The following is a 19,940-nucleotide window of genomic DNA, read 5'->3' on the forward strand; positions in this document are numbered from 1 at the left end:
GCTGCTCATGCTATCTCAGCCAAAGGCTTCTGGGCTTCCCATGAGGAAGACCTTGGGGGGTGCATAGGGCATGCTTACACTTTGACTTCCATAGAGGAGTCCTTGAGCAACAGTCCACAGAGGTGACAGGCTGTTTAATTTTGGAAAAATGTAAAACTTCAGGCACTGGCTGACCCTCACCTGGCTCTGCAGCTCAGCTCGTCTGCTGTATGGAAAGGAAAATGGTTCACTTTTCCCAGCTGGGGAAAATCCACGCTTCAGACTAGTTCTGGTCAGCAAGCATATTTTCCCTGCCCAAGACTTGCCTGAGGAAGGTGCCTCTGAGAAGATAGCTTTTGTCTAGGAAGATGTCTCTTTGTAAAGCTGAGTTTTTTTCTTTTAAAGCCTAAAATGTGAGTAGGACTGGGGGTGGGGGGCAGAGGAGGGCAAGACTGGGGACGTTTAGAGCAGAGGAGAGAGTTGTGGTTCAAACCTGACTTTGCACTTCTCTAGGGAGCCAGATGTTCCCCATACCCCTTGAGAAGCATTTCAGGCTACTCCATAAAGTTGGAAGCAAAGCTGAAGCTCCCTTATGTGCAACATGAGGCTTTGCAGAGGTTTTACACAAGCACAGAAAGTCCTAGTGGGTTTGGCTCAAACAGACAAAAAATCTATCAGGGTCTATCCAAACACTTGCATTTTTCACCTACTCTTATTGCTTGTATTCTTTGGCATTTGCAGACCAAGCTGTAAATAATGGTTGACATAATCTTCCTTCTTTCCACGTGTGGCATTTTGGGGAGTTTGTTTTTTAAACAATCCCTCAGTCTCCCCCCATGTTTTTTAAAAGATCCTGAGACAGGAGAGAATGGATGGAGTGGAAGTATCCAGCATCATTTGGGATTGTATCTGACTTTAGCTACTTCATTAATCCAGCTTTCTTGTCATTATGACACAGTTTCTCCTGGACACTCTCCTGGAATTGCTGTACTTCTAGCAGGCAGGATTTCACCAAGACCAGCAAAGATACATAGCTCAGGCAGGAGCTCTGATGGCTGATGCTTTCTGCATTTGGTTAAGTTAGAGAGAGAGTGAACAAGAAACTCTTTGTTCCTTTGCCTAGATTGAGGAAATAGAATTGTTTTTGTGAAGAAAAGTCTTTCCCATGTTCAGAAAAATATGTCCACTTGAAATAAGAAGAGAAAAATATTTTCTAAATTTCATATATTCAGGCCTCCCCACAGGAAAAAAAAAAATCAGCTCATATTAACTTCTTAAAATGTTTGTTCAAGCCCTGTCAGCTCTCCCTACTCAAATTCTTGTTGTGGAACTAGGAGATCCACATTCTGTAAACAGCCTGTGAATGCTTTTTTAATATATTATTACATTGTCTATGATACATCTATTCCTTTTTGGGCCGTGAGGGGTGTGTGTGTGAGAAAAATGACTGCATTTCTACCCACTGTTTTTCTTGTTTCCAATGGCCATGAACACTTACAAAACACTCTGTGTTCCCCTTCCTTAAATGCCTGAAGCAAAGGGTTTCCAGCTGTAGCAGGTGCTTGGAATTTTCACCTATTCCTTCTCAATTTCAGGAAGAATTTCAGGAAGAATTTCTTCATGGGCAGGGTCATTAAGCATTGGAATGTACTTCCCAGGGAGGTGGTGGAGTCACCATCCTTGGACGTGTTCAAGAAACAGCTGGATGTGGCATTTAGTGCCATGGTTTAGCTGACAAGGTGATTGGTCAAAGATTGATCATCTTAGGGCCAGCCTTACTGATTTTGTGATTTTCCTTGGAGGCTGCAGCATTTTGCTTACCAGGATCAGCAGTGTGAGCCTGCAGACGATCCTTGATCTGCAACTGCCACTGAGGTAAGCATATAACTGAAGCTACCAGGCTTGCAAGAGATTTATTGATGAGATGAGTAAGTCAAGAGCTACAAATAACTTTTAAAAGCCTGCAAGAAATGAGCTGAGGTCTACAGACTAAACGCTTATGAAGTTGCTCATGAACATTTCATTTATAGAGCATTAAGAGGCTTATCTCAACAGGTCCATCAGCAGCCTGGATCATAACCAAATTTCTCTATTCAAATTCTCCACCACATCATTTTCATTGTGAGCAAGCTGTGTGCTGTAGCAGTGGCTGTGCGGTCAGCTGGCTGTGACCGTCAGCTGACCCACCACAGGAAATAAAGACCATGTTTTTGCTAATGCCTGTCTTTGCCCGCAGCAGTATAGGAGTGAAGCGTGCTTCTGGCCCTCTTTCAAGTTTGGAAACCAATGCTTGTGCAGTGTTTATTTCTTTTGAGTTTTCAACAGTAAAGAGATCCTTTTTTTAAAAAAAAAATGCTTTATCTCCACAGATTTACTATTGCTACTATTGTTATGTTGGAAAACAAACCTGCAGGATGCAAGATGCAAACCTGGGCAGGCATCATGTAGTCCCAGTGCCATTTACAGACAAATTACCACAGAGGACTCCAGCTGTCAGTTTTGTGTTAGGGAAGTATATGAAATAGCTAATATGAGGGCTTATAACATGTTGAAGGGTGCAATAACCTGAATTTTGTAGGATGTCTTGTAATTGGGTGGCTTTAGGTCAGAGTGTGTGCTATATACACACACCCACCTTTGTTGTTGTGGGGAGATGGGATAAGAAAAATAACGTATGTGCCAATCTTTCAGGTTTGAGCTTTGTGGTGTTTTGTTTTTCTCTTTTTTTTTTTTCCAGATGAGTGCTGTGCTCTTTCAATAACTCAGTGGTTCTGGGAAATGCGACTTCAACCCAGACCATTACAGATTCAGGTGCTAGACCTTACCTTAGCAAAGTGCTGATTTGGAGATTGCTCTTCAGAACATGCAGTCTTAACACACGCAGCTTTCTAACCAGAGAAAAGTATCACATCCACTTATATACACAGACACAAACACACACACGTAAAACTAAAGTGTTTATTGCATGCTAATGTTACCATAATCAGTGCTGGCAAAGATGACCTTTCTCCATTGTGGTGTAACCAGACAAACACCTAGTGTCTTGGAGTTCCTTCAGTCTCAGCCAGCTGCTGCTTGTTTGAAGGATCCCCAGTTTGGAAACTGGTATCACGTTCAGTGTAGCAATGTAAACATGGCCAAAATTCAAACCCCCAGGTGAGCAAAGAATTTCAGTATAGAGGACTTTGTGAGAGATTTTTGTCTGAGATTTAATCAACATGCACACCTATTTCTTTCCTTAAATGATCATTACAAGCCTCGGGGAAGGAGTGCTATTGAACAAACTTGGATGCTTGGCTTCTGTCCTCACCATTGTTGTTGCTGGCAGTTGTATCGAAATGATGCAGTGCATTTAAAGAAGGCCAAATATATCCTCACTGGCATGTAGAGGAAGTTTCCACAGAAGTCATACAAAAGAAAACACTGAGCGCAGAGATCCGTTCTGCTGTGGCTCTGCAATGTTCATCCAATGGCTTACTCGTGAGAAAATAAATAGTGCCTTATAACACCTTTCAGCTAAGAAAACAGGGAAATGGGTAAGTTTAAAAGGATGAGGTATGGGAACACTCCTTATGGCCAAATGTAGTCTGTGACAGTTTATCAACACTTGCTGTAGTTGTCATCTTTAGTTTTCCGTGCTTCAGGGTGAGCAATCAGCTATCCTGTAAGCAGAAGAAAAGAAGCATTTACATGCTGGCAAAGATGGTCAATAAAAGCATGAGGCTTTGGAAGTATAAACTTTATGGACCAGACATCAGATCAATACCCTGCCCTGGCCTGTACTCCTGTATTTGTCAGAATGGTAATTGTTGTGAGTCTATCATGGAGCCGTGAGCTGGGCTGGGGCACAACAGCACAGAAGGGGACTATAGATATCCACCAGGCTGTTTTAATGGTTCTCGAAATGAAAAGTACCCACCTCCTAAAAGGAGCATACTGACACCAAAACCCAAACTGCCAGTTAGAGTGTCACAGCAAACATGTCCTGCAGTGTAGAAAACAGGGACCTCTGGATGATTTAGCATTCATATGAAAGCAACTCTCATGCAAGAAGCAATGACAAATTTGAATGAAAAAGCATCCCGAAATCCATCAAATAACCTCATGAGACTTCAGACTGTAGCAGATTTTAAACTGTCTTGTCCTTCTCTGGAACTCACCTCAGATTCTTGTCTTTCTGGGAGGGTTTCTATTCCATTGTGATCCTCTATATCTTGTGGGGCCTCGGCTTCTAGACCTACATCAGCCTGCATGCTGGGCTTTTCATTCTCCCACTTTGCAAACCCTTTGTTCTTCCCAGCTTTTCCGTGGAATTTGGACTTCATTTTGGGGAAAGTATGGGAACCTGAATCATTCCAGCCTGGCTCATGCCAGAGTGGCTCTGTCTGCGTTGCTTGGCTGGTGGTCACCCGCTGCAGCCGCACAGAAATTTTCCGTGAAGAGCCAGTGACAAGGGTGATAGCTCTGCCATCAAGGTCCTGGTGTTCTGCAGCAACACTGGGAAATTCAAATACTTCATCTTGGGCTGAAAAAGAGGGTGGGATTGTTTTGTTTAAGTATTCTTCTTCAAAGTCTTTACAAAAAAGGTAACAGGCCTTGGGGAAGGTGGGGAGGTAACCCCATGTATGAAGTAGTGCTGTAATCATCAATATCCATATGCTGCTTGGAAACTGTTTCTGACACTGTGTGCACAGATTTTATTGTCTCACCATCTGCATGCTCAGGGGGTAAGGCAGTGCTGGAATCGTGCCCTATGTCTCCTTGCTCTTAAGTAACAAAAAAGGAGAAGTACAATTTCATTTCTTTTCAGCTGGGATAGGGGTGCCAGTAAGGAGCAGAGTGAGCCTTAGACAGGGCACTAAGGCCATCACTGGAGAAAAGGATGTTGTAATCTGAGGACTCAACACAAGCCATAGTGCAGTGAAAAGAGCAGGTGCTGCTCTGTGTTGATAGGAAAAAGTAAAAATGGCAGTGGGGACACTGGCCATTAGAGAGGATTCCAGAAAAGGTTTAAAACAGGAGGAAAACTGCTCGCACCTGGAGGCAGAGATGGACTGCTAGGCAGAGAGCCATGGTTGCTGCCTACTGAAGTTCCTCTGGAAAATTTCCTGCATGCCAGCACAAGCAGGTCTCTGCATTGCTTGTGGCAGTTGGCACCGCAATCTGTAAAGAAAGAAATTGTCAAGTCATCAAATGGAATGCCACAACTATCTTGTAATCCCTCAGGGCTGTCAGCAGGCAGATACACCAAGAAAGGGCTTTGAAGGAACAAAAAGTTTGACAGGTGCGAAGGGCGCTACAGAAATGGATCAATTGGTGTGAAGGGCATTACAAAAGAATGGACCATTTCCATGACAGCCATTAATAGAAAAATGGCAGGAGAAGAAGGAAGATGATATTTTAATTGTAAAATAGTCTCAAGGCAGAGATGTGGAATGATATGATCCTGTGTATGCCATACATAAAACTTCTGCTCTACTGCATGAGTTCCCCCAAGAGGGGTGGTTATTTATTTGGCTGGCTTTTATTTGACCCAGCAGGGCCCATTATAGTAAATAGGTTTGGTAAGAAGACACCAGAGCATCCATACCCTGAGCATCTGGAAGGACTGCTGCAGGTCTGTGTAGACTACTGCAGGTTAAAACTAGTCTAAGTAACTCAGTAAGCAACATTAGCACGTGAATGAGCTCTGTGGAAATGTATCATCCACCCAGGCAAGACTTTTTGAGCACCTGCTCAAAAGCCAAGCCTCTGCTGGGATTCAAATCAATCAATGGATACATCATCACTAGATACATTTATCTGAAGTGTGGCTGGAGTATGGATCTTATCTGCCAAAAAGGGCTGAAGGGTGGAGGATGTGCCCCAAACATAATCTCTCTCTTCTCTGTATCCTTTTCCATTGTTTAAAAATTCCCATCTCCTTGATTTTGCTCCATAGCCCAACATTTTGTTCTAAGTGGGCATTGTCAAGGTGCTGCATTTATGACTCTGCTGTAAGAACCACTCTGCTCAGGGCAGCAGCGCTGGCACTGGGTGAGAGTTCTGGTTTCTTCCAACACCTTGTTCATATGACTAATGCAGCAGTACATGCCCAGCTCTGTTTTTCTCTGCCTCAATGGTAGCACCCCCCCTCAGATACGCTAAAGATCTCTCTTGAATTGCTGGGCTTCTTCTATCACTTGCAGACCACGCAGTCTAGTCTTTATCTCATTACTCACAGAGCTGGGGTAAGCAGCAGGCCTGAAAGGAGGAACTCCCTCCCTCCCTCATGAGAGGTTCAAACAGAGGATGACAGCTCTGTGCTCAACGGCAGAGTTCATCCCTAATGGGTGTCACACTGCAGTGATGCTGGAACACAAAGCAGCTGGCAGCTGCTGCAGCAGAAGGCAGGCACCCTCACACTTGTTCACCGCTGCAGGATCTGAGTGAGCAGCTCTGCTCTCTTACTTTCATGCTTCATTGCCTGTAACTTTGACTTTACAGAACCACTCTTGCTCAGTCTCTACTGGGCCACTGCTACAGGCAGTGATGCAGGACAGAAGCTCAACTTTCAGATCTCAGATTGAGTTTACAGGCTGGTGTGACAAAACTTTACCTTCTTTTCCTCATCCTACCAGTAAAACTATAGACTGTAACCAGATCTTTCAAAGCTTCTAAGATGGTAGTAATCAGGAATATCTGAATTATGTATGTTGATTTAACCATGGACATTTCCCCCTTCCTACTCTGAGGAAGAAAGGTTTGTGGCTGGAGAGAGATGGGAGTATGGTGTATTTAAAAAAAAAATTACTGTGAATTCTTTATCCTTCTCCTTGGAGTCTGTGTTAGACAAAGAGAAAAGAGTACAAGTGTGATGTTCCCCTTTGAATAACTGAGATGCAGCTACAGCTATGAAAATCAACAGTGCCCTACAGCCAGGGTTGGGCTGCTTGAGAAAGAAGTAGGTCCAGGATTTTAAAGCCAATGAGGACCACTACAATGCCCTTTTTGGTCTGACCTGCTTAACATGGTGCAAGTACTGCATAAGAAATGAACTATTTTATAAGAGCTCTAAGGTTTTTTATAAGTTGAATGTCTGAATAATATCTTGCAATGAGATCTGCTGGGCAGTCTGGCAATTAAATATTTCTCTATTTCTAGCTCAGACACTATTAAATTGCAAGTAGGCTTCACTACAGGCACATGGATGTACATGACAAACTGTTGCCAGCAGACTTTCCTGACCCGAGTCTCAGGGGATGTATTTCAGGATGTCTCAGTGTTAGGATAAGAACACTTAGTTTTCCAGTTTACAAGGTCTTTACTGGTAGAAAGGGACAGTTCATCGAATTAGGGGCTGCTTTGGGCCTTTATCTCAGGGAATCTGTGCATTCCTACTGGGTGGTATTTTCTTTAATGCCATGAAACTTCACAGTGTACCAGCAGTCACTACTCATGGATAAAACCAAATGTAGATGCAAGATGTGTTTGAACATATGCCATTTTAGTTACAGGTATGGTTGACTGACTTGTCCTAAAACCCACCACCCATAGCTTGAAAAAACTCCTTGTAAAGTTTATTTACCTTTGCATTTGTAGCCTTGTTTGATTATACCCCAGAGCTGCAAAGAAAGACAAAAGAACGTCAAGGAACCAGAAAAGAAAGCTGGAAGGAAAACAAGGTCACAATGAGGAAGTACCAATGGCTGCCAAAGCACAAACAGGATACAACTGCTCTTAACACCCTTCCTGTCAGGCAGACCTCCCCCTCTAATTGTGATAAGACTTGTGTGGCTTCTCCCTTGCTCCTACTTACTCATAGTAATGGGACAACCAGAGAAGAAGAGATACAGACGACATTTGCTTCCAGGAATGGGTTAAAATGTGCTATCATATCAAACTTAGTGAAAACACCAGAGCACATTTTGCTTCTGGGCTCCCTTAATGTTATCTGTGGGAGAATTTCCTGTGTACATCCATACTCCAGATCCATCACTGACCCATAATGTTAAAACACAGCAGAAGAAAACACCACTAGAGAGAAAAACTAGGTTCTTGGCTCTCATACTGGTTCCCAGTGCACCTAGCCATAGCAATCTGATTTGTGTAGCTGCCTTTTCCAACTTAAAAAAAAACCCAAACAGATGGCAGAAATGAATGAAATAGGCAGAAAAGCCCCGAAATTTCATCTTTGCCTTTCCTTAGAAGCTGTTCTTGTTGACATACACTTTCAACTACCAAATGCTAAACATCCAAGGGCCAGTGTGTGTGGTCCCACTTTTGGGAAGCTTTCACTGCCACATGAGCAGGATTGCTTGGAAACAGGGAAACTCCCTAGCAAATTGTTTTCTATGTACTTAGAAGGACTGTATCTACAGCCATGGCATTATAAAAACAAGCATTTCCATTCTTGAGAGGCAGTGAGAGGAAGGGGCAGTTTTTCTAACTAGCATAAAAGTAAAAAAAACCTGGGGACTCTGGTGTTTATTTTTCCTGAACTGATTCACCAGGGAGGGTGAGCACATCCAGGCAGCTGGAACTGCGTGTGGCTCCTCACCAGATCTGTAAGTATCCATGCACAGAGAGCAGGGGGTGAATACAGTCATTAAAGAAAGGTTCAAAAGGAAGAGATGAACATCATTCAGAATACAAAGGAAAGGGTAAAATAAACCGAATGGAAAGATTATGGGTAAAGAACCCAAAAAACCCGCACCCCACACACTGCACTAAAGAAATAGCAAGCAAAAATGGGGGTCTGGAGAGAGCAAAAAATAGATTAGACAAGGTGGAAGAATGGTGAGCAAAAGAACAGACAGAATAGCAGTGGAAGCTGGGTCCATAGAAGGCTTATTCTTTTCTTGCTAATGCCATATATGTGCACAGTGAACGCAGTTGCTGTGTTCAGGCAGCGACAGGGGAGCACCCCAGTCTCTCTTGAAAGAGCAGCAATGACCTATTTTCCCAGATTTCTTTAACAGCATCACTGTAAGAGACGTGGATTGTCACTTATTTCATTTAAGCTGTAATCTGTTCCCACTGAAGACCTCCCTCCTCACCTTCTTATCTCTGTACCTTCCTCCCACTCATGTTTGGCACCACTGTTGTGGTTACACACCACAGTGAAAGCTTATCTGAAGTGTCATGTCATGAATTCTGACCTAAAGCTTTGAATGTGTCTTTGCTGCAAAGCTGGCTTGAGGAGCTCCAAGGTAAGAGGATCTGTGCAAATTCAGATTATAAAATTTTGCAGGACAGCCAGTCACCTACCCTGCCACGTGGTGCAACTCAAGCTTTGGGACAGAACTGCGACTTGCCATGGGAATATCAACTTTGTGCTGCTTAATGGCATTAGGTCTTAGCTTGACCTTCAAAGTTTGTGTCGTTTTAATAACTGTGTGCGTTGCCCTGTCATGTCAATTCATCCTGCTGCATGGTCAGTGCACATTATTTTGACTGTGAATCAGTGCATCAGTTTGAAATTAGGTTTCTACCTGTGGATGAGTTGCACTGAAATGCAAAACAAATATGCAGCAGATTCTGTAATTGGTTCCTGTCCTATCAGTCCAACTCATCCACAGAACAATGCCAATGACTTCAGTGAGCTGACAGGAAAAATGACCTTATTTCCATTTCCTGTACAACCCCTTACTCATTTGTATTCCTGCACTGGATGTAATCGGGGAGACGTGAAAAATCTAACAATGGCCAATTAGAAAACTGATGCAGGAGAAAAATATCTGCAGGAGGGGACGTTTCAGGGCAGTCCTTGGGCCTTGCCTTGCTGTGGAAGCCTTCCAAACACGCACTGAGTGTCACGAACACAATGACGCCTTCCCAGGGCAGCCTGGCCAGGACAGGCTCGGGCCAGTGGCTGTCCCTGCCCCATGGGTCTGCTGGTGCTGTCAGCTCGAGATCCACCAGCACACTCCTGCGTCAGCACTGACCATGTCACCACCAGAGCTTTTGCAGCTCTGGAGGAAATAGGTGGAATTCCTTCCTCCCCCATGCACTAATCAGTGGCACGGGTTGTGATAGGGGCTTCAGGCACTGGAGCAAAACCGACACGTCGCAGGAGTGAGTGGAAAACGGGAGCAGGAGCCCCAGAGCGGGTCTGAAAGGAAGCACATTTTTGAGCTTTGCAGCGTTGTTGTTACTTTCAACCATGAAGAGATACTGCTTAGTGGAAAAGATCATGGAATGAAGTTACCGCCGAGTGCAGAGGAAGATCTGTTCTGGAGAGCAGGGACAGGGTCTGAGTTTACAGCCTGCTCTGTGAGCCACACACAAACAGAGGACATGGCCCTCTGCTCTTACTGCTTTAGCTGTCTAAATGTGGACATCTGATTTCAGCCAAGTGTGTCCATTGAAGTAACTTTTTTTTATCACAGTAATTCTTTATTCTTTACTATATTTGGTTCGAAGTGGAAAACTTTGAGAAGTTTTACAAGCAACACAAATGTCCACAAAACAAATCCTTTCCCAGATATGTTAAGAGCACTCTAATAAGTGACATCTGGTAAGTTATGGCTGAGAGAAAAAGCAAATTATAAAAAAAAAAACCCAACTAATAAATTCTAAAAATTCTTATCACACAGAACAGCTGGAAGCACTTTTGATTTCTTTACCAAATTAGAAGATCTGTTAATTCAATAGAGAGAAAATTAGGGCTGTTGCAGCCATTCAGAGAATTGTGAACGTATCTATGTTGCCATGTGCAATTTCCTGAGAAAGAACAGCTTTTGCCTCATCTACATCCTCTGCTCCAGACATCTATTTTCCCTTGAGCTTGTTTACATGGGAAATCAAGCCAAATTGAAGAACTTAAGATAAACCAAGTAAGACCATTCATTTAGTCTCTAACATCCTTTAGCTAATGTAATTTTATATATATTTATAATAATCAGAAATTCTCACAAATGCCAGTTTTCAGAAACCACTAAATCAAAACTGGATAGCACAGCTACAACATGAGTAAATGTTTTGTGTTTCTGAATGCCATGAGATATTTGGCCAAGAGACTTCAGCAATATAATGGAGCCATTTCCAACCGATATACATTAAAGGCTAAAAGTTGTTTTTAAGATATGCTATTATTAAAATCATACTTACAAACCCTGCACAGTGCTCGCAGAAAGTTGGTTTAAGATAGGTCATTTCCTGAAAGTTATGAATAAACCCTGGTCCCATTTTACACTGAAACTGTGATTTAGCTCTCAAAAAGTAAGCCATCATTTCTTCTTTGCTTATAAGACCATCTCTGTAAGGGAAATAAAAAGTAGAGTAGATCTGTCACTGCTCATTGCACTGAAAAATTTGGTGTTTTCTCACTGCTGAAAGCATGCAGCACACAAAGCATGTCCTTTGACAGAGTTGCAACAGCGCTGGAAGGAAAAAACCCTTACAGACTTTGTGGTTCTTATCTTTCTTTAAACAGTAAGCCTGAACTTACAGCATGAACCTTGTTATCCCACCTGTTAGAGCTATGAGAACAAAAACCAGGCCACTAAATGAAGGAGTTTGACTTCCTGCTCACACAGAACAAGGGGTTATGCCTCTGGCTGGCCACCAGCCTTCACAGCCAAAGGGATTCTGGACAACAAGAATTATCAAGCCCAGCTGGCTAGGAAATCAATGTTATATATCTCTTCTAGAATATTTGTTATCCCCTCTCTGCTACATGTACTCATTCTCCCTGTGCTGTACAGAACTTATTTGTTTCATCAGTCCGATGCCTGGCCTGGATAGAGCATCTGCCCTGTAGTTTCACAGTACTCCAGGGTTTTGACTCAGTCCCAGCAGGAATTTGTCATTAAGCTATTACATAAACAATTTTTAAAGTACCAGATAAAGCAGGACTCCATCCTGGGACTTAAGGAACTCACTAGAGTAAGAACATTTAAATGATAACAGAATTCATCTTTCAGTAATCTTGTCAGACACAACAAACTTGGGAGATGCTGTTTCTCCAATATCTGTATTTTCTGAATTTTTAAATTGAGGAAAAGATGAAAAAACCCAAAACACCACAAAGAGATATCCAAGCTTACTGGTCTTTATCCAGCACACAGAAGGAGTCCAAGAAGGGGAAGTTGGCAGCTATACTTTCAAAGTCTTCCTGAGATATATAACCATCATGGTCATGATCATAGTTCCTAAAGACAGACTGGGGGGAAAAGAAAGATATTATTGTATTTTTATTTAGCCTGTCATCAGTCTATACCAGCCTCTTCAACTTTATAATTATATGTAACCTAATGTTCTATTCAGCTATTCACATGGTCTGTTGCATATGTTTTATTCCTTTTATTTTTTGCTTAGTATTTCAATATGTGTATTATTGGACTCCATGGGAAAAATGGCAGATTTTTAAAGAAAATTTGACATCAACATTTATCTAGTGATGATCCCCCACACCTCTTCACACCTAATTATTCCTGCTTTACTTTTCTTCTCTGTTGGAAATGCCACTAAAATTCTGCCCCAGGTGATGACATATTCCCTCTGCTTCATTAAGTATACTTTTTAATGATGAAAAAAAAAGAAGAAATAAAACAAAAACAATAGCAGCTTTTCCATGAGTATTTCAGATGGTTTTGGCTTCATTTCTCTTTTAGCTGGTCACCTCTACCCTTCCACAGTACTGTTTCAATCTGTTTTGTTTACTAATATTTTGACAACCCAATCATGAACAATTTGTGTCCAACAAACATTCTCCTCCATCCATCCACCACTAAGTAAAAACATACATGGGATCAAATGCAAAAGGTCTCATGCAGTGATGGGTGGCCTCCTTAGCTGCTAAGGAGTTCCTATAGTCTCTCTTCCTGTCTGCAGATGTGCAAGGGGTGTTAAAGCTATGGGCGATGCTGGTGGTAAAAAACATGAGTGTCAAAGTCAACATCACTATCTGGGAGGCACATAGTGAAGTACAGACTCCTTCATTAGATTAAAATTTTGTTGATAAAGACATTAAATTCATATACTGAGACCCCTGAAAGGCGTCTGTGTTGTCCTTGTTTTAACAAGAACCTGATGAAACCCATTTCTACCAAGTGACTGTAACCGATGACTGGCAGACCTCAAAAAAACATCACAAAGAAGGAACCAAAACACAAACCCAAGCAGTATTCAACACTTTTTGTAATAAAAACAATGGCTAAAAGCACAACTCAAAGCAGCAAGTAAACAATAAATACTGGCAAAGTGAAAACAGCTGTACAGAGTGGTGGGAGCCTTTTAGTTAGCTGCATCCATAAAAGCCCCAAAGCATGTTTTAATCCTGTCAAACTCTAGATGATATGTCCCAAACCAAGCCAAAATTGTGGAATGGGGAACTGCAACTCCCTCAACTATAGAAACAAACATAAACTCCCACCCAGCGCATTCTGGAAAGATCAAGGAATTGTGACAGACTTCCTATTTAACAAGCTATCAAAGAGAGGTTTGGATGTGGAGTCATTTTTATCAACACATATGGCACTGACAAAAGCAATTCAGGAACAGTATGTGCTTTTCTGGCATCCCACATTAGAAGAAAAAGGAAACTTTTTTTAAAAAAGGGCATGTACAAAAAGTAAACTACAAGATATATTTGAAGCCTGGGTGAGAGAACTGAAGAGTTTGTTTAGGTTATCAACATAACCCCAATTAGTCAGCTGTAACACGGACAAAGTCAGAATTTAATAGCTCCTCCCAGAATTACTTATTAATTTGTAGAAAGCAGAAAGAAAGGTTCAGTCTCTCCAAAGGAAGCTGGAGGTGTTTAGCTTTGTTTACATTACCTAGCACAACACATCACTTTCTAAACTGAAGCTAGAAGATCCCGGCTATAATTTGGAGTGATGTCATGTCCACATTTTTAAAGTGACACCAAGACAATGTTATCTTTACCATACATAACATGCTCTGGACAGTAAAATAACAGCAAGTTGAAAACTGCATTTACAGAAAAGTTCTTTGGACCTATCAATGTATAAGACATTGTTTCTGAGTTGCTTTCTTTTCAGCTGTTACCAGACATGAACTGTGTGGCTAGAGCTGCAAAAACGAAACTTTGCCCTCTGAATTTTTATTTGCTAGACAGACCTATGAAACAGCATCCAGGTTTTGGATGCTTCTGAAAGTCTTCTCCTTTCCACCCAGAAACCTATTTACTAATCCCATTGCTGATTGCAGGAATAAAATAAATATTTCTGAACGCATCAGTAACAGCTCAAATTTATTATGGCATATCTGAAATTCACCCCAACCATAACAATCTCATTATAAGCTTGAAATTAATTATAACTTAATTAATATGAATTAATTAATTAATATTAAAGATATGAAAATACCAAATCTCTCATTCTCTTAGACCACTGTAATGTTCCAAATACTTACATCCACCAGTTTCCGTATGTGCTTGTTGATGACTGTGGGGTCAGGCTTAGGTACCACTCCAGATGCCCACTCCAGTGGCACTACTGGCTTGTTGGGGGTGGTCGGGGAGGTAGGCTGCTGAGAAATGGATCAGAACACAAGGATTTTCAAATCTGAATTAAGAAGCTGAATTTCCCGTTAAAAGCAGCTCAAAATGTCAGAGCCACAACCACAAACTGCTGGAGTACTCGTGCCGTAAAAATGTGCTTAGCAAAAGATCAGACAAGGTTTTAAAGGGCTGCTTGTCCTCACAAAGAGCTTCAGCCAGGCTCTCTGTGGCACCTCGCAGCTCCACTGCTGCCCCCCAGGCAGCTCAGAAGCAAACCCAAGCAGACTTTCCTCACTGACATCTCCAGAGGGTTCAAGAGCAACGAGACTTGAAGGAAGAGGGAAGGAAGGAAGGAGGGCCTGTAGGGTTTGTGAACACACTGGGTGTCAGAAATAGGTGGGCCCAGAAACCTGCTTTGCTCCTCAGTAAAAGCTCTGAGGAGATCACCACAGTCTCCCCCAACTCCCTGCTGGGGGGACCCTGCCCAGAAACCACTGCTACAACCTGAATAAATTCATGCTCCTGCTCTGTGTGGCACCAGCAAGACAGCAGGATGCAGAAGCAGGAGCAGAATTGTGCTCAGCAATCCCTCTGGTTTACAGCTGAGATGTGCCAGGATGCAGAGCTTGATTCATTTAGGCAGCTTGGGTAGAAAGGCTCTAACCTTTGACTCGCTCTGCAGATAACACCAGCCAGACTATTTTATTTTAAAAATGTCTTGGTCTTGACAAAATAGTAGCTGACAGCTCACTGGATGAACAGAGCTCACAGCCTGACTCTCTCCACACCACTACAGTGCTTTGGGAGAAGCTCTGGAATGCAGCTCAGATTCTTCACATAGAAAATAAAGGACAAACCTGAACACATTCTCAGGTAAGGATTCAAAAATAACTAGTTAGCATGAAAAAACTGCAAGGCAAACTGGCCTTTCCCTGCATCTGCCACTGGATATCTAGCAGGTGGAGCAGTGTCAAGCAGAAAAAATGGATCAGAAGGGAGAGTGTCCACGGTCTCAGAAGGCCCCTGTGTTAGCTGATGAGCAAAGAATCTGGGTCTCAGTTGTTTCACTCTCAATTGGTGTGACTGGAAAGAGAGACAATTAAGACATGTAAAGATGTTACACATACCATTGTGTGTAACAACAGTATTGTAGATTTGACATCCAGATGAGAAATGGTCACAGGTTCATATTTTGCTGTGTTTGGTTGGAAAAAAAAGGATTTTTTAGTGAGTTGCTTTATTAAATTGTTTTTCCTTTTAGTGTTAGAACAGCTTTTATCAATGTCTTGATAGATTTTGACCTATACAAGTGTGCACAAGTAAGTTTGGGAGGAAAACACCCCTATATCAAGAGAATTCAATTTCCATAAGAAGTACAGTGGACCTGGACATCCAGCTCTATCTGCCAAAAACACTGACTCAAAGCATCTGTACTAAAAGTGTCAGTGTGGTGCTAGACTACTGAGACCTCACAGGGAGCTTTCAACATCTGCTGGTCTGAGTGCAGAAAGAGACTGAATCCACTGGAGTCTTCCTTTTCCTTCTGGGCTATTTCATTTGAAGCCTCATTAGATTTTTATGTTTATTTGACAAGTTGCAATGAAATCCTCATATTATTGACCACCAGCCAAAGGGAAATATTTGTTCCTTCTATTGCACTCATAGACTCAAATGAACAACTGTGATTTTATTTATGTATTTGAAATGCATGCTATGAGGAAAGGGGCTAACTGGTTGTCCAGAGAATACCAAGCTGAATTTATTAAATGTTCCAAAACACTGAATCTGGTCATGTAGTTTGTGATTCAGACTCTATCTCCCATTTATTTAACCAGCACAGGGACCACAGTGTTGTAGACTGAGGAAACATTTTCAGATGTTTGCAAACACCTCTATATTTTGGCATTTAAATGAATTCTACTGAAAACCAAAAAAAAAAAATACTGAAGTGCATCACCAGTGTCATAATTGTACCAGGCAGAGTTGTCCTCGTGATAATAGCTGTATTAGTAAAAACTCCCAACAAGATCACTAATGGGTATGGAAATGCAGGACACTGTGACAAGGAGATGCTACACTACAGCTGGTGCTCATTCCTCAGTGTTTTTTTAGCCTGCTATACTGACTGAAGAGTCTCCTCCCAGTTTTAGCAGAAGGAAAGTCTTGCTCAAGTCCTCGTTGAGAGGAGACTCATATGCTAACAGATCAGCTCCACTTTTGCCTCGGAAATGATTGCAGCAGCATGAAGCATTTCCTCCATACTGCACCTGCATGGGAGTGGCACCATAACAACAAATTGAGGAGCAGTTGGAATGACATAACTACTCTGTCACGTTGCCTTTGACGAATTTTTCCACATACAAAAGCCCTACAGATTCTTTCCCCCCTAACAGAGCCTGTGTGCTTTGGCACTCCATCAAAGAGAAGCAAGTTTCAAATAGTCCTGCTTCTGTCGATTCAGCTGCAGCTTTTTGCCCATCAGGGTGCTGCAATAGCTCAATGTCACTGGCTGTTGATTGATCCTGATGCAGAAGTCTCCCACAACTGTTAAAGTTCACAGCATTGTTTACACTGCTTTTGTCTTGCTTCAAGATCAGGCTGGAGATCAAAGCAGCAATGTGGTAATTTTCTTCATTTACAGTAGCGGTCCATTAGTCCTTCCACAGCATAAGGCTGTAACATTTCAACTTTGCTGGCAGTAATGAGAGCATGAGGGACCCAGAATGACTGAAATAAACAGCAACTGTTGTGGTCAAATTGAATCCAACAAGGACTGAAGATTCAGTAATGAAATTGCAAGTGTTCAAGCTGCTCTAATGTTGGAAATATTCATTAGTTTCCTTATCATTTCTCAAAATGCATCATAATGCATCATTGGAAGCGCACACATAGTCCACAAACTGGTCCTCCAAGAGTGATGAACAATTTTAAACCCCAGAGAAGACTTATACTTGGAAATTAAAGGGTTCTGCTTCCTTGCTTGCTTTCAAGAATGCTTCAAAACCTTAAAAAGTACTGGAATGCATCATCTCAGACTCCTGGATCCTGCTCTCACCCCCTGCAAAGCATTTCCAGCCACCCTCAGCTCCTGCTGCCGTCAGACTTGAGAGGTCACAGCCTTAGAGCATCACAGGCTGGATATGAAAGGTAATAAGAATGTTAACACACTGAAGAAATGCTCAGAAGAAGGCAGAGTCCTCAGCCTTTGGCAGCAGAAGAAAAATTAATATTTGAGGTGAAATTCAACTATTAATTATGAGATTTATCTGTATCCTTGGACTTTCAAAAATAAAGAAAAATGTGTGAAAGCATTATCTTTAGTTGCACACAACCGGGTAAAGATTAATACCTGTTCTCATCTGTTTAAACATTGCTTGAGAGCCCAAGATGAAGCCAATTATACCTAAGCAAACAGTTTTAAAGTACTACAGTAATTATTTGCCTTGCCTTAAACAAATCTTTTAACTCAGTGTTGTTTTATGTAACTGCACCAGCATGCAGAAAATCAGCTAAGGGTCATGCAATAAATAATTGATATAAACTTATATAGGATATATCTAAAGTAGAACTTTGTTTCCCAGGACTTACAGAGGTTTTGTTGAAAAATAATTAACAGTGAAGTCTGGCATGTTTCACTATTTATTTCTCCCAGTATGCACTAAAAATTATAAATAGTGCCTGTGTTTTCTACACAAGTATAACCCTAAAAAGCTTTATGTACATATTAATAAGGAAACACATTAATTGTAATTTAAAAACTTAATCAACTGCATGCAGACAAAATAAGCAATATGTCAAAATACAGTAAAAGATTACATACAGATTTGGAGTTCCTTGGCTCCAGCACCAGTGAGAGCTTGTAGATATCATCCTCAGTGTGGTAGAGGTCCAGGGACAACTATATGTAAGAAAGAATGGAAAGCAGTAATGTTTATTAGACTGGGTTGGATATGAAGGGTCTATAAGCTGTTATATACCTCCCACTGAAGGTAAGTACAAAGTTTTGCTCCTCTGAGTTCAGGAGAAGTGCCAAAGCTGTGTGCAGGTGATGCAGAAAAGTGCTCCTATGAGAGCAGTCCCGGTTTAGCCCATCTGGGCCTGCTGCTGGTCACCTCTCAGCAAGTAAAGGCAAATTGCCTTCCAGCTCTTTCTAGGTAAGTGAAAGGTTTTTCTGTCATGTTCTCATTATTTTCCCTGGTGGATTTATTGAGGAAAAAAGAAAGTACCTAAATATGCTTGAAGTAGGATGAATCTGTTTTCACTTTGGCAGCTGGGGTCTTGCACTGATCCATCAATATCTGCAGTATATTCCTCCTCTTTTGGAGTGATGGAGGGAAAGGTAATCAACACTGTAGCTAACATTTTGCAATGAGAGGAAACAAACATTTCATGTTTCCTGTGGTCATGTTCCTGCATTAAATGGCTTTGAAGAATTGACACGATTTGAAGTTATCATCCACCTTGCAAATCCCCAGTTAAGCTAAGATTGAGTTAAAAGGATGTTCCCAAGCAGACAGATAGAATTACTACTGCCTAAATGACTGTGACAGAAGGTTATTTTTAGAGAATCTGAAGTGCCAAGTAAGTAGCAAGCAGGACCAGTGACACCTACTGCAGAACCACCTCTAGGAACCACCCTCTTTCAGGCACAATTTTGTGCAATGAGTAAGACACAAGTTGTGCCCTTTCCCAAGATAGGTTACCAAAACAAACACATGGTTTTAGAGAAGTCTGGAGATCACATTATTCATTTTGTCTAGCTGAAACACTGCTGATTTTTGCGCTTTGTAATTAAGGGCACAGAGAAAGGCTGTGAATCCTGCGGGTTCCTTTACCCAGCCAGCATGCTGCTGTCACTTTAGGCTTAGTAAGGGCCTGTCCTAAAGACAAAATGGAACCAGCAAGTGCTGTACTATATACTGTTCATGTGGTAAGATGCTCAGTGACTGTATTCTGAGGTTCCTTGGTGACATAAAATGAGCAGCACTCAGCTGGAGCACATGATGTTATCAGGTCAGACTGGGAGTAAGAGCAGAACTGGTAGATCAGAAGGTGTTGTCTGGGTCCTGTGGAAGAGCACAGTTTTCTGTGGAAGAGCACAGTTTTCTCAGCAGGTCAGATGAACTGGGTGTGGATCTGGGAGAGGAAATGTATTAGTATTTATTGAGCAAGCTTGTATCTCTCCCTCCCTGAACTACATGAACTTATCTTAAGCAGTGGATATAACTTCATTAAGCACAATGTGTAAGCACACAGTGGACAAGGTATTGTCTAGTCCAGAAGTTTCATACATTAGCACAAAAATTACAAGCATGATGACTGTGCAGTTATGTAAGCATTCATTTTATACTTTATTTACAGTTTTCCTCTGACAAATAAAGTATAATAAGAATTTTCCTGGAGTAAGCTTTACAGTGAGTGGCAGTTTCTATTCTAATTTGACTATTATTGCTGTTCTATTTGTTTTTCTGAGCAATTTGGAGGGGCATTGAGAAAGGTAGGGGAGTGATCA

General features: G+C 41.7%; 1 protein-coding gene across 8 annotated transcripts in view; it reads right to left on the bottom strand.

The window, feature by feature from the left end:
- Positions 1–2,923: 2,923 nt before the first annotated feature.
- The window catches only part of RASGRP3 (RAS guanyl releasing protein 3), a 58,845-nt gene continuing 41,828 nt past the window's right edge, over positions 2,924–19,940 (bottom strand). For 5 of the 8 annotated variants that reach the window (XM_023923758.2, XM_086878040.1, XM_023923757.2 and 2 more), the window contains 8 exons: positions 18,249–18,326; positions 14,341–14,457; positions 12,009–12,124; positions 11,071–11,218; positions 7,547–7,583; positions 5,017–5,142; positions 4,140–4,504; positions 2,924–3,641 (listed from right to left, as the gene is read on the bottom strand). In XM_023923758.2, the coding sequence (XP_023779526.1) occupies positions 3,633–3,641; positions 4,140–4,504; positions 5,017–5,142; positions 7,547–7,583; positions 11,071–11,218; positions 12,009–12,124; positions 14,341–14,457; positions 18,249–18,326 (996 nt within the window). In that variant the 3' untranslated portion in view covers positions 2,924–3,632. The remainder of the gene's footprint in view (positions 3,642–4,139; positions 4,505–5,016; positions 5,143–7,546; positions 7,584–11,070; positions 11,219–12,008; positions 12,125–14,340; positions 14,458–18,248; positions 18,327–19,940) is intronic. The other 3 variants (XM_086878038.1, XM_023923760.2, XM_086878039.1) reach the window with 1 other exon arrangement.

The sequence above is a fragment of the Cyanistes caeruleus genome, chromosome 2 (genome assembly GCF_971803275.1).
Source record: "Cyanistes caeruleus chromosome 2, bCyaCae1.hap1.1, whole genome shotgun sequence".
Lineage (NCBI taxonomy): Eukaryota > Metazoa > Chordata > Aves > Passeriformes > Paridae > Cyanistes > Cyanistes caeruleus.